The sequence below is a fragment of the Barbus barbus genome (assembly GCF_936440315.1).
Source record: "Barbus barbus genome assembly, chromosome: 41".
NCBI lineage: Eukaryota > Metazoa > Chordata > Actinopteri > Cypriniformes > Cyprinidae > Barbus > Barbus barbus.
In genome coordinates, this window is record NC_136719.1 from 17,524,905 (window position 1) to 17,539,068 (window position 14,164).

A 14,164-nucleotide genomic window follows, 5' to 3' on the forward strand; every position below is an offset into this window, starting at 1 on the left:
GATTATATCTGGATGACAAGATCACTGAATTTACGTAAAAATTCATCTGTAAGATTTGTGAAATTATAAATTTTTTTTAAAAACTGTTTCTGCCAAAATACCATTAATACTACTGTATCCATGGTAAAGACAATCCCAGAATACACAGGGAAGGGAAATTATTATAAATAAACTTACGCCTTCACTGAAACAACTGATATAAAATAGTCAGGTAATCTAAAAGTAGCATTTTTCCCAATTTTTGTGTGTGTGCTGCGTATTTTTATGCTTATTAAAGTATTTCAGGAGTAGAAGCCACATGGTAATGTCAAACTCTTTACATATCTAGGGCCCTATGATTTCCTCATTGCAGAAAACGTGGACAGAATCGCGGAATTCAGTCATACAAATTAAATTTACTGTATAACGTGGAATGTCATGGAATTTGCCAAAATTTGGAATAATAAATGAAAGTATACTTGGAATCAAACCACGATATGGACTAGTATCTGTGAATATTAAGCTGCAAAAACACTTTTTAAATATGAATCCTGCATGTTCTGTGTCTGTGTGAATGAATAACGCAAATATGCGGTTTAGCCTCTGCCGTTCTTAATATATGAGTACATGAACACATAAACAATCTCTAGAACTGCTCTGAGTGTCACTTCATTGGGCATTTGACCCTTTCTTTTGAGGGAAAAAATACATCAAATACAAAGAGAAACGTACAGTCTTCACAGCCACCCGTCAAATTAAAAGTTCAGTTTAACTAGAAACGGTGACAGAAATATATTACTTAATGTAATGATAGTACTACTACTAATACTACATTATTATTAAAACATTATTTTAAGGAATATTTACCATAATCTATTTAGCAGAAAAATGTAATAATCAATTAATTAGCTTTTGATTATTAAAATCTAATGAAACCATAAAAGTGGAATCCAGAAAAGTAATGGAAAATAGAATTTGGTAAAAATAAAACTGAATGAGAAAAAAATAAAATAAATAAAAATAAAATAAAGTTGAAATCTTAATAAATTGCTGTTAAATTGCCATTTCATGATTTGAAGTAATTAGACATGTTTTTTTATTAATGAAATTCAATTTAACCATTAAACTGAATAAAAAAAATAAAATAAAAACATTTAATAGGGCCCTACAAATCATTCGCAAGTCAATGTACTTTAGAAATACAAGAGTTCAGAAGAACTAACAAATCTGTGATGACAGTTATGAGAGTGTTTTTTTTAAATGTGACTTCAGTCTCTCATCACTCACATTTCATAAATGCAGATGCTGCTGTGGTCTTAAAGTGTTTATAAGCGTGTTTGTACAGCTGGTCAGCGAGCCCCAACGTATGCTATTAGTGAGGTTTTATTTTTGGCCTGCAGCAAAATCACAAACATTTGCTTCTCAGAACCCCTAATGAAGATGTGGTGGGACAAATATTACTAAATCAGATCACAGTACATCAGTAGAAAACTTGAGGGTATATCAAAGGGCCTACACTCTTCCACTTTAATCCCATTTCAAATGTACATTAAATACCCAGCATATTTTTGACCCCATGTATACAAAGATTATTTCAGCAATAATCTTTGTATACATGGGGTCAAACATGGGGAGAAAGGAAAGTCATACATGTATTTAAAAGTATTATGACTTACCGGGAAAAATTTATTTAATTCTCTAAAATGTACTTCTTTGCGTGCTACATTTTGGATTACTTTATCATTAGCTTAGTTACATGCTAACATTAGAAGCCACTTATGACCATTAGCTGTCTTGTCTCTCATGTCAAAAGCATTTTTATCTAGTTTTTTATCAGGTGTTCATTTTAAATTTTTTGTATACAGACAGCTGCCCTAATAAGAAGATACAGCCGGTGTTTAAGAGTTACAGATGGTGAGTGATAAAGAAGACAAATGTAATAAGACATCAGCCAGCTACTTGACGGCTGGTAAAAGATTGAGGTGTACCAGTGATGGTTTGCAACAGCTGTTCTACATCTAATCTCTGTTGCAAGCATCACACATTGTGAGGTACCAAAAACAAAGCTAAATGGGAAGCAGCTGACAAGGAGGGCAGAAATGAGACCATACAGAAAAAGCACGATCATGGCATAACGGCAGATTAGCATAAATAAAACATTATAAATATTAATAAAATATTACACTCCAATCTATATAATAATAAAATAGAACTATAGAGACCAAATAATAATATATTTTATTATTATTGTTAGTATTATAATTAGTAGTAGTATCAATACTGCCGTGCAAAGGCAAAAGACTGTAGGGCTGGGTAAAAAAATATTGATTCTCCGATTTTAATCGATCTTCAGTTTAACGCAACGATATCGATTCGGGAAATCCCCGAATCGATTCTTAATGCGCGTGCTTCACGTACGAGGATATGAATATTCACCTCTCGTCCTGAAGGTGTCACCATCTTTCGAATTGCTCCACTAAAAAAAACAACTGTGTGCACCCTATTATTAATATAGATGTGTATTTCAGTAATAAACTTAAGTAGGAGAGTTTCAGTTACCAGCATTTATATCAAAATATGGTTCCCATGTCTGCAAAACTAACATTTTAAATGAAATATTGATAGCTAATCGATATCGAATCGAAATCGAAACCATAAAAATAAGAATCGAATCGCAGAATTGGTCACAATACCCAGCCCTAAAAGACTGTAACTTTCATTTTTGACGAAAATGGGTTATTGATATTTTTGGGATATTCAAGACATCCTTTATCATGTACATAAGTATCTTGAGTCAATTTCGTTGTTTTTCAGAGAAAATAATGGGTCGTCTCAACCGTAACTTCAAAAAGCCCCAGAGAAACTAAGGCAGAACACCATATAACACCAGTAACGTCTCTTTTGCTTTGTTTGGAACGCTCAAATTGAGTTACGGTGTTCTGCCTTTGTTAGCCACGCGTCAAAATGAAGTTACGGTGCCGGCTTGGAGTTATGCGGTGTTCTGCCTTTTTTTTTTACTGTCCACTGAAGTCTGCGGCATTTTAATTACGGTGTAGACAAACGAATTAGATTGCAATCTACCAAACAGCTCCATATAACAAAGCACTGTAAAGACAGCTTGGCAGCAATACATAATTGTGAATAACATTTAAAGATTTTTTCCCCTCTTTTTGTAATGCAGATTATTAACCAGGCTGTCACTTCTAGTTGGATGCGTGTGTACTTGAATGCCATTGCATGTAGCATGATCAATCATAAAATCAGTAGCCTAAAAGTTCGCAATTAAATCCATATCCTACCTGTAACCCGATAAAATCAATCCATAGTGCTGAATGTTGTTGGAGATGTTTAATCCACACCCATTTCTGAGCATGCCTGCATGCCTTATGCTATGTCTAGAATTCTTTTACGTTACGGAGCATAGCAAATAAATTGGTTGCAAAACGGTATCCACTCACGTTTAACTTTTAGTCTGCTTGTTACGGTCAAAAAAATAAATAAATAATACAGTCACATTACTATATGTAATATAGCCAATATGAGATAGCCCATGATCAGTAGATTTTATACAGGTGTTACTATAACGATTTTGTAAATGGTGATCAGCAATCAAATATTTATAATGTGGAAGTTACTGCCTTTTGCCTTGGTGTGACTTCTCAGTTTTTGCAGATAATGCAAAGGCAGAGTACATTAACTTCAAAATAGGGATACAAATCAAGTTTGAGCTCACAATTTTTTAATGTAGATCATTTTCATTACTAAAACATCTAATTGCCAAATTTCCAGTGTTCTACCTATAAAGTTTTTTACTTGTCCAGACAAATTAATTCAAGTAATTTTTCTCAGTTTCACACTAGCGAGTTAAGGTCTTTTGCCTATGTAGGGCAGAATAGTAGTAGTATGAATATTAGAATGTCCTGCAAAAATACATTTCCATCTTTTACTTTCACTAATTTAAAAAGGTCTGACTTGTAATGGCTAACAATATTTTACATTATGCCAATATAAAAATAGAAACCTAAATGTGATGCGCTCACAATGCATGTTAAAGCCTTTTTATACATTCATAAGGCTTTGATGCTTTGCACGTTTTTCACATTTCCAAGTACATTTGGAGAGTTCACATAACACACTAATACATCAGACTGGAAATATCAAATGATTATATCAAATCATGACTATTAGAAGGGTTGAGAGGGGCAATTATGTAATAAGGGGACAGGCCTACCTTACATAATTCCACATTCATTAGCAGCACTACTTGGATGATATAAATCCTTAAAGTAAATCCACACATAAATCCATCTACAAGTTTGCGAACCAAGGTCTCTAGAATTAAGAGAAGACGAAATCGAAATGTGCTATAAGCAAAAAGTTACGTGCAAAGACACCAGAAAGAACACCAGAAGAAATCTGAAATGTCTGGAAAGACTATCAATGAATAATTTATGACAATATCTTAAAATAAAAATGTAAGTAGATCATCTTGAATAGAACATTTCATTAGAATCACTCCATTTCTTTATCTACCGAATTTAGTGACAGGTGTAGCTATAATCTGCATGGTGAGAAGTGACATTTTGAGTTGACGCCCATGCACCTGCAGGGGTCACTGGGATTAACAGAGGAGAGTGGTGACCTCAGGCACGCTCACAGGATTACATCTGTAATCAGGTCAATCGTTTCTGTCTGCACTTAAAGCCCAATAGCAAGATGACCTTCCCAGTGGCAGAAGAACCATAGCAATCTATGAACTCCTTCACCTCAATCTCTCTCTCTCTCAATCAATAAATAAAAGCTCTTCTGTCTCTCAATTTCAGTGTGCAAAGCTTTTACAGACAACTCTTCCCTCCCACGTCTGCACTGGCGGTCCCCAATGGTCTGCTGTCAGGATGACTCCATCTATATGCACAGCAGAGCTGAAACGGTCTAAAATAAGAGGTCAGAGTAACTGTTGCTATGCTGTTGCTAAGCTCTTCTACTTGGTTGTTAGAGCATTGTGGTTACTTATCGGCCAAATGATCCCATCCACCAGCCTCTATGATATTCTAGTGTCTAGACTTACCTTGGGCCCCATTTCAGTGATGGTCTATTTGATTTATTTGCTCGTTTTATCATCATCTTTAGGGCAGTCGTGGTCTAATGGTTAGAGAGTCGGACTCGTAACTAGGGCTGGGCGATATGTCAAAAATATATTATCGATAATCGCCATAAAAAATATCGCGATATCCGATAATATAGTCTACCCAAGCTCCACCTCCACCACGCCCCGCCCCAGCCGAGACAACATTGCCGACATGCACCATAGACATAGTTCAGTTCGGTCTTAATTATTGCCACATTAAAGTTTCGTTTTTACTTTTTCATAGTTTGTGTTTAAACTAACAGAAAACATTAGCTTTACTGTTATATTGGTGTTGCTAATAATTTCCATTCTGTTCTTATCAAGTTTGAAAAGAATTTTGTTTTTTGAGGAGAACTGTTGAGGAAAAATAATAGAACCCAATTTTAAGTTCATCATGGTGAAGTTGGACATGATAAATGCATGTTGATGTCATTAATAAATGCCTCCATTCATTCATTAATTTAATATCTTGAATAAAATATGCCTATTTTCCGATGTCTCTCTTTTTGGCACTGTGTAGACATTTCATGATGGTAAGTATACTGTCCTTGAATACAACAATTGCTGCGTTGTTTTAAAACTTGTAGTCAAGCTATAACGTAGGCTGTTTGATATTTATCATGCATGCCTAAAATCATGCAGGGATTAAAAACGAATTCTGAGCAAAAACGTTGAGGGTTTTTTTTCTTTTCCGGTAGCCTAGTTCAGAGGTCTCTTTTGGCCCGTTTTTAATTAAATAAAAATAACTACTTTTTATTTAGAAGAAGCGGGGTAATTTTTAAATTTCATTTTTGTATTTTAATTTTTATAATTTTTGTTTTATTATTCAAAATACAATGCCCATAATATAATTTTCAGTGTTGGGCTGCCGAAACTCCGAACGCGTGCATGCTGAGATAGGCCTAGGCTAGAACTATAATGCCTTAATCTGTTGCAAATGAATTAAGAATTTAAAGTGCTATATCTCAGCTTAATTATACTGTATACACAGTTTAAAAAAATCTGTAAAAATGTGCGTTGTGAAGGAATTTGCGTATTTTAATTATAACCGTCATGTTTGTGGTTTTTCATCGTTATACATCATTTAAATAAATATTCAGAAACGCATGCAGTGCTACTATTTTTCTTTTTTCTGTTTAACTTTTATTAAACTGCAGATCAAAATAGAATAGGTCTATACCCTAAATAAGGATAAAAAGGATTGGAAAGCATCTCCAAAATCGCATACACAGATGCACGTTGCCATTATGGTAGTCAGCGCTGAAAAACGACAAATAAAATATAAACCGAGGTTACAAAAGTGATTCAGTCAAGATCAGTGAGGGATTTTCTTTTCTTTTGTTCTTTGATTAACATTAATGACTGGCGGCTGCGGCTGCTGTCAATGTACGGATCCAATGCACCCTTGTATTCTCTCTCAACTCTTTAAGTTCACTTAAGACATAACCGATTGTATTTATGGGATATTTTGATATCATTCTGTGTGTATTTGTCCATTCAAATGTGTAAGAATGCGCGAAAGAGAGCTGAGTCCAGTGTTCGTGTATATAAGAGGCGGCGTGTGTGTGTGTGTGTGTGTGTGTATGTGTGTGCGCGTGCGTGCGTGCAGCACGGAAAACAGCGCCCGAGTGCAGAAGCTAGTTCTATTTCTTTGTCTTCTTGTAGTTGAATCTTTTGAAATCACAATAAATGCGCATACAGAAATCGAGAAGCAGAATCGAAATTTAATTTTATAACAGGTAATTCGGTTCCTGACCTTCCATCTGATCCGATTTCATAAATTGGAATAGCTTTTCGATTCCCAACCCTCCTACTAAATTATTTAATTCTTGCATGCCAAAAGACCTGCATGGTGACTATGGGGCTGTGTAAAATATTTTTTGCAACCTACTAGGTTTATCATTTGTCATTTTTTTTCCTGATAATGTCGATAATCGTCTGTAACCTGACTGTTGACATCGACATCGCGATACTTACGAGACATCGTCGATATACGATAATATCGTCATATCGCCCAGCCCTACTCGTAACCAAAAGGTCCGGCAGGAATTGTAAGTGGGGAGAGTGAATGTACTCTCTCCACCTTCAATACCACGACTGAGGTGCCCTTGAGCAAGGCACCGAACCCCCAACTGCTCCCCGGGCACCGCAGCATTGGCTGCCCACTGATCCGGGTGTTTGTTCACTGCTGTGTGTGTGCACTTTGGATGGGATAAATGCAGAGCACAAACTCCAAGTATGGGTTACCATACTTGGCCACACATCACGTCACTTTCACTTTCATCTGGGGAAATCCCAAGCTTTAAAAAGCATCAGCAAACAACATCAAAGTTGAGCTGCTCTGTCAAATGGTGTGAGATGTTACTTACTTGTCAAAATCTAATGCTGATAAGGAGTGAGTTGTATGAACAAAATCGTATACGAGTCATGTTATATCACAGTAACAACAGTTTCATAATATAGTTAATTTTGGTGCAAATTCAACCCCAAAATGTTTTAGATTGTATGATTTTGCACGGTCTACTTTTCAAAAACTGTACAGACTTCTAAGGGAGATTCTTATACACACATACACATGCCTAGAAGAGCCATACTTGAAACCCTATGTAAGGTGCAGTCAAATTTCAGTGAAATTTTGCATATAAAAATATGTGACATGATATGAAGCACAGCTTTCAAAGACGTCACTTTCAAACCAAGGAGCTTTTTTTGTAGGTCAACAGGGTGAATCGACCAATTTGAACCTGTTACAATTTCTGCATGGGGAGATCTTTCACACTCACATAAATCGTGTGGATACCTACTGAAGTGACTTAATGGTGTTGATTTTACCAATAAAAATTCACTGAGCAGAGGTAAATATAACTGCACCTTTATACAGACAATATATGCACACTGGACATGCATGGCACATTAAAAGGGGTCATGAACTGCCTAATGTTTTTTTGTTTTGTTTTTTGTACTGCTCTCTGAGGTCCATTTATAATGTTATCAAGATTTTTACATAAAAAAATATCATAATTTAGAGGTAATAAGCTATTTTCTGTCTTGTTTTTAACCCCCCTCTTCAAAATGCAGTGTCTGAATAGGCGTGGCAGATTATAGACAGAAATAATTCTTCAAATGTCTTGTGTTCGACAGAAAAAAAAACGACATGAGGGCAAGTAAATGACAGAATTTTCATTTTTGGGTATCTTATCCCTTTTATGAACCGGTCTACTATCGGAGAGGTTTCAAATTCTCCCCACTTAATAATACTGATATTTGTTCACAACACCATTGCTGAAGATGGAAAGAGAGATGAGTTTCCATTGCCTCAACAGTTTTCCTTCATAAAAGAAAAGGTCACAATATCAACAGATTCAGTGCATTGTGGATGAGGCAAGAAGCAAAGACTGTGTGAAATCTCTCAGGAGAGATCTGAGAGAGAAAGGGTTTTACAGGTTTAATCTCCATACGACCCACTGCTTAATAATATCTCTCTTAAAAACAGAAATGAATGACAGTATTCAACTTCAAAACACCGTATTTAAACTCCACTCAAACAAACACCCACATAATCCTCTAGAAACAGACATTTTGCAGCACATAAAGTAATAATGAAAAATGGCTACCTATACATTCAGTCTCTTTATATATCAAAAACATTTTCTGTTGCAATGAGAACTAAAAAAAATCTAATTTTATCTATGAGGTAGAGTGGGCAGGTGGGACCACTTAAATAGTACGAAGCCCAATGTAGGCCTGTTAAAACAATTTGATTCAATTCAGAGGCAAAACAAGTTAAGACTTAAAAAAATACTGTGAAAACTACAAAGAAGAATACTAATATATTGTGTATCAAGAAAGTAAATATGGTGAAAAAAATATTTATACATATACATTCAGATTTAATTTATTTAAATCTGCTTCAGTCTGAATGGAGAGAGCATCTTCAATAGGAAGGAAAACAAACATTCATCTTCAACATGCAGTCTAAGCAGTTGACATCACTTTGTTACCACGTCCCAGAGCAAACGAAACACTTCTGAGACCAAACATTAAGGTCATTCTGCTTTTCGCTGCGTGTATTTGTCACGAGCATCCCTGACAGCTCAGCACTCTAATAAGACAACATTCCCAGCATACCATCTGCAGAACTGTCCTAATGAAGGGGGTGGGCTGAATGCCAACCTCACGCTCCGGTTTCAGGATGCAGTCTGAATGTGTGCCAGAAGGCTGTGTGACTGCAGTCTCTGAGCTCTACTTCCTGTGAAACTCCCTGTATGCTCTGACTTTCTCTCAGGTGACCTTGTACGCCCTGCGATCCCATTTGTTTACCATGGGGTGTAGGCCAGCTATTGGTAAATAATGAGTATGTAAATGAAGGAAATGTGTTTGGTATGACAAAAGCGTCTCTCTTACAGCCTAACCATTCAGGATGAGATAACACCATTATTAAAAAGATGAATGTGTTAAAGTTCTGGAACCTAGCCGAGTTTTGGTTTCTAACTGTCCCACAATCAAACTAACACACCAGACTATAAAAACTTTCGGCAAAGCACGATTTTAAAGGAATGTCCAATGCATCATCTTTTCGTTTTAAAACGCTTAGCTTTTGCTACAGTTATGCCTGTTGTTTACACTACTCCGGCATTTTCGACCCTCGAAAACTGAGACTTCTGAAAATGCTGCAGAGTCACCCCGTTTTAGTTTGAACTTATGTTTCAGTGTAAACGAAACAAAACATAGATACCCAAAACAAACGTACCCATAGATATATATATGCACACGCCCCATTCGACTGCTCCAAGCACGTAAACGCATCTGCAATCTAAATAGAGAATCTACCTATACATACCTATGGTTGTACCTGCATGAATGGTCATGTGACATGCATTTACGGTTGTGTAGTGTGGACAGAGATTGTTGAAAATGCCAGTGTAGACGAGGATCGCTTTCATTTTAAAAGGCCAATTTAAAATGAAAACGCACTAGTGTAAAAAGACCTGAGATTTGTAGCTTCAGAATGTTACAACTGGGTAAAATATTGATTTACCAATTAATCACAAACTTTGTTTGATTACTATTTTAATTCATTCTTCAAAACCCAAATCGATCTTTTACTCTATGTTGGTGGTGTTTACTGTATAGCAGCAACCAAATAACTCTAATTAACTAGTTCATTTATATCAATAAAAATAACTGCACAGCTGCCGTTCAACAGTACATTTTATAATGTACAATACTGTTTAAAAGTCTTGAATAAGTACGTTTTTTCTTGAAAGAATTACTTTTATTCAGCAAGGACATCTAAAATTGATCAAGTGACAGTAAAAACATTAACATTTTTCAAAATATATACTTTTTTTTTTTTTTTTCAATAAATTCTTTAAAACTTTAGAAACATTAAGCAGCACAACCTGCAACCCTGATAATAATAATACATGTTTCTTGAACACCAAATCATTATATTAGAATGATTTCTGAAGGATCATGCGACATCAAAGACTGGAGTAATGGCTGCTCAAAAATTCAGATTTGCCATTACAAGAAAATACTACATTTTAAAATATATTAGTTATTTCAAATTGTAATAATATTTTGCAATATTACTGTTTTTACAGCATTTTTGATCAAATAAATGCAGCCTTGTTGAGCATAAGACACTTCTTACAAAGACATTTTAAAAAATCTTTCCAAATCCCAAACGTTTGAACAGCAGAGTATGTTAGAAGTATCCAATTAAAATCAGAACAGAATTACAAGCTTGTGAAATGAATCGAATCAGGAAATGTGCATTGATACCCAGCTCTAATTAAAACCAAAACAGGTTTTAAGTTACATTAAAAACTAAACATAAGCTCCAACTCTAACAATTAATCTAAAATGAACATGCTGTCATTCCAACTTAAAAGGATACATAGGTCCAGATTCTTTCCTAATGCATCTGAAGAATTAGCACAGCACCATTTCTGTGCTCAACCGGCTGATGTTACCTTGTTCAGAAAAGCGCGATGAATCACGTCTCAGTGAGCACAATGACTCACCGATTGCAAATGGACCTTAATAACCCATATGCTGTTCAAAAAACATCTGATACACTACACTGAGTTAGGCCTACACTCAGGGAACCAATTCAATTATTTCCAACAAATGGTCTCATCATAATGACATGGCCTATAACTCTTGGGACAGAATTTCAACAATTTTATTCAAAAGTTTCATCACACGTTCTTCTTCATTAGGCTGCAATAACGATAACACCCAAAATACGGGCGATAACATCAACTCATTTTCTTTCACTGGCTCTCTCTTCCTCTACAGCTAAACTAATGCAGTCCACTATAAACTAACTGATGAACTAGAGACCTGAGCTGAAGACACACAGTATCTTCATCCTCAGAAGCTCAACTCCCTCAGGCAGAAATTCTCTCACATTTCTAGAAGGGGATTTCACACAGAGAGACTTTTCTTTCCTTCTAGTTTCAAACAGAATATCAGTTCCACTTCTGTTCTTCCTTTCGGTCACTCATGGTGCAGACATCCAATAAATCTACAACACTATTTCACTCTGAGCATCTCATATCCTAAAGCCAAAAGCATAAACTAGAGCCACCTTGTCTGGAGATACGTGACCAAATATGAGAAGCTTACAAATCAAACAAAGTATGAGAGCCATAAAGACAAGTATATACTTACTGGTGGAGTTCCCTTGCATCTGTATTATGCATTTTGAATCTTTACTGGTCTCTCTTGAGTTGAAGGGCCGCACTCTGACAGCCACTTTCACAGAGGCGCCAGACATGGTTGAAGCTGTTGTGAATCAATCCCACAGAATGTTCTCCTACAAAAAGAAACAGAATGTTTTTCAGTGCCACAGCTATTAGGCTAAAGGTACAAGAACACGTTTGACTGAAGTTATCCAGAAATATCTCACCAGATTCCAGTAATCAAGAGTAAACAAGACCTCCAAAGAGATCTGAATGCACCATAACATCATTTATGCAATGATGCTAGAGGTCATGTGGCATTTGAGAAGATTTTCTTAAATTACAGCATGCCAAAAATAAACAAAAGAAAATGATGATACAGGGTTCCCACAGCTTTCAAACAATGTTATTTCATGACTTTTCAATTTGCTTATAAATTACACTTTAATAATTATTTTCAATTGTTACAATTTATATCTGATATATGCATATTAGCCATTGAGACTTCAATGACTTTAACCCTTTAAAGCCTACAACATCATAATTGAAACATGAATGTCTGAGGACTCTAAATAAACAACATGATCAAGATGTTGCTGAAAAAACAGTTGTACAAAATTGTATATATGCCTTCTGATTGATAGTTCATAATTTTTTAGCATGTACAATAATAATAAAACTACAAAAAATGCCCACCTTCAGGTTGTCGTATACACATCTTTCTCCTGCAAAATCTTTTTAGAAAGTAAACTTAGGCATAACTTTTAAATATAATAATATTTCAAAATCAACAGGATTTTGAGGAATGTTTGTGTGTACCGGTACATCTCTCAATTATCATCGTATTGTATTGCATTATATGTTTTGCCCCCACAATAAAAACTACAGAGATTTAGGCTAAACATAAAACTAAACATTAAAATACACAGGTAATATATTTGAGCGGGTGACTTGACATTTCAAGCAATTTCGTCCAAATGTTTTTTAGCTGAATTATGTAGCCTACAATATAGAATATTATACAATAAAAAAAAATATTTCCAACAAAGAGCAATTTAAAGTATAGCAGTGGCATAACAGAATGTTTAACAAAAAGTGAAAATGTATTAAAATATCGAGAGAGAAAAAAAGAAAAATATTTTTAAGCAAAAATATTAGTATTTAATATAAACATGTCCAGGAATTTCTCTATGTCAACAACCCATTTACCATATCAAATGTCCGGTGGTCAAAAGCAATAGCATAATATTCAGGTAAATATCCAGCACACAGATACAGATTATCAGGAATATTAGTTGGTTCCTTCACGGACTCATAAACATGGCTGCCGTTCGCCTGCAGCAGCAGGGCTGGGCCTATTCTCACGTTCACTACACTAAACACATCTGACTAAATGACACCCGACTGTTATGATATATCTAAACGCATGCAGACACATAACGCCTGTCTGTTCCTGTAAAAATGTGTGTATCGCTTATGGGCGTGACATATGTTAAGTATTGGTTTTATCGACCGGCTGTGGATTACAATGATTCTGACAATACAGCAATTATTTTAGAAGTTCAGCTTTCTTGAGTGTGACAGAGACAGAACAATGAACAGTCCGCTATTCACCAAAAAAGATGATTTTTAATCTTTGCCCTTCTATTCATTCATTGATTTAAAGGCATACGCCCATGAAATTCAATCTGTCGGAGAAAACGCAAGTATGTCTACTTCAGGAAGGATAAGAACATTACGCTTCCATCTATTTTCATAGACGCTAATGATACTAAAACAATAAATCAACATAAAACGTTTACCTGTTTCAGTGTTTAATAACGGAGACTAGATATTGACAACATATCCGGCGCTGCCATAGCTGCACTTATAATGATCCGCTACAGAGATAAAACAGTTTAATTAAACTAAAAAGCACAAATTTAGTGTGATATTGTAATCTTATGATGTCGCCTCCTTTATTGGTCTCACGTAACGATATCCGATTTGAGAACAAATCGTTCATTTGAATCGGATCTTTGCTGGGAACCGATTCTCCAAACGACTCTGTCACGAATACAATCGGTCCGAGCGGTTCTGGAGTCAAAAGTCACACTCTGACTGAATCATCCGAGAATCATTTTATCGCCTGATCCGTAATCAGCGGAAAACGACAAGTGTGATGACAGAACAAACATTTGGAGTACATTTCTGAACCGGTGCTGTTCAAAAGAACCGATTCGTGGAAGTGTCCGAACTTCCCATCACCAATTCGGACGTCTTTCTATGAACTCGGTGACTTTCTTTGCATAACCCTCATATGGTTTTGTCATTTTGAACATTTATGTTCATTTATCAATAAAAAATAATAATATGAAGTGTATAA

General features: G+C 35.5%; 1 protein-coding gene across 3 annotated transcripts in view; it reads right to left on the reverse strand.

The window, feature by feature from the left end:
- LOC306860834 (kinesin-like protein KIF1B) overlaps nt 1–14,164 on the reverse strand; it is a 72,281-nt gene that overhangs the window by 57,673 nt on the left and 444 nt on the right. For all 3 annotated transcript variants that reach the window (XM_079402781.1, XM_079402783.1, XM_079402782.1), the window contains exon 2: nt 11,789–11,933. In XM_079402781.1, the coding sequence (XP_079258907.1) occupies nt 11,789–11,894 (106 nt within the window). In that variant the 5' untranslated portion in view covers nt 11,895–11,933. The remainder of the gene's footprint in view (nt 1–11,788; nt 11,934–14,164) is intronic.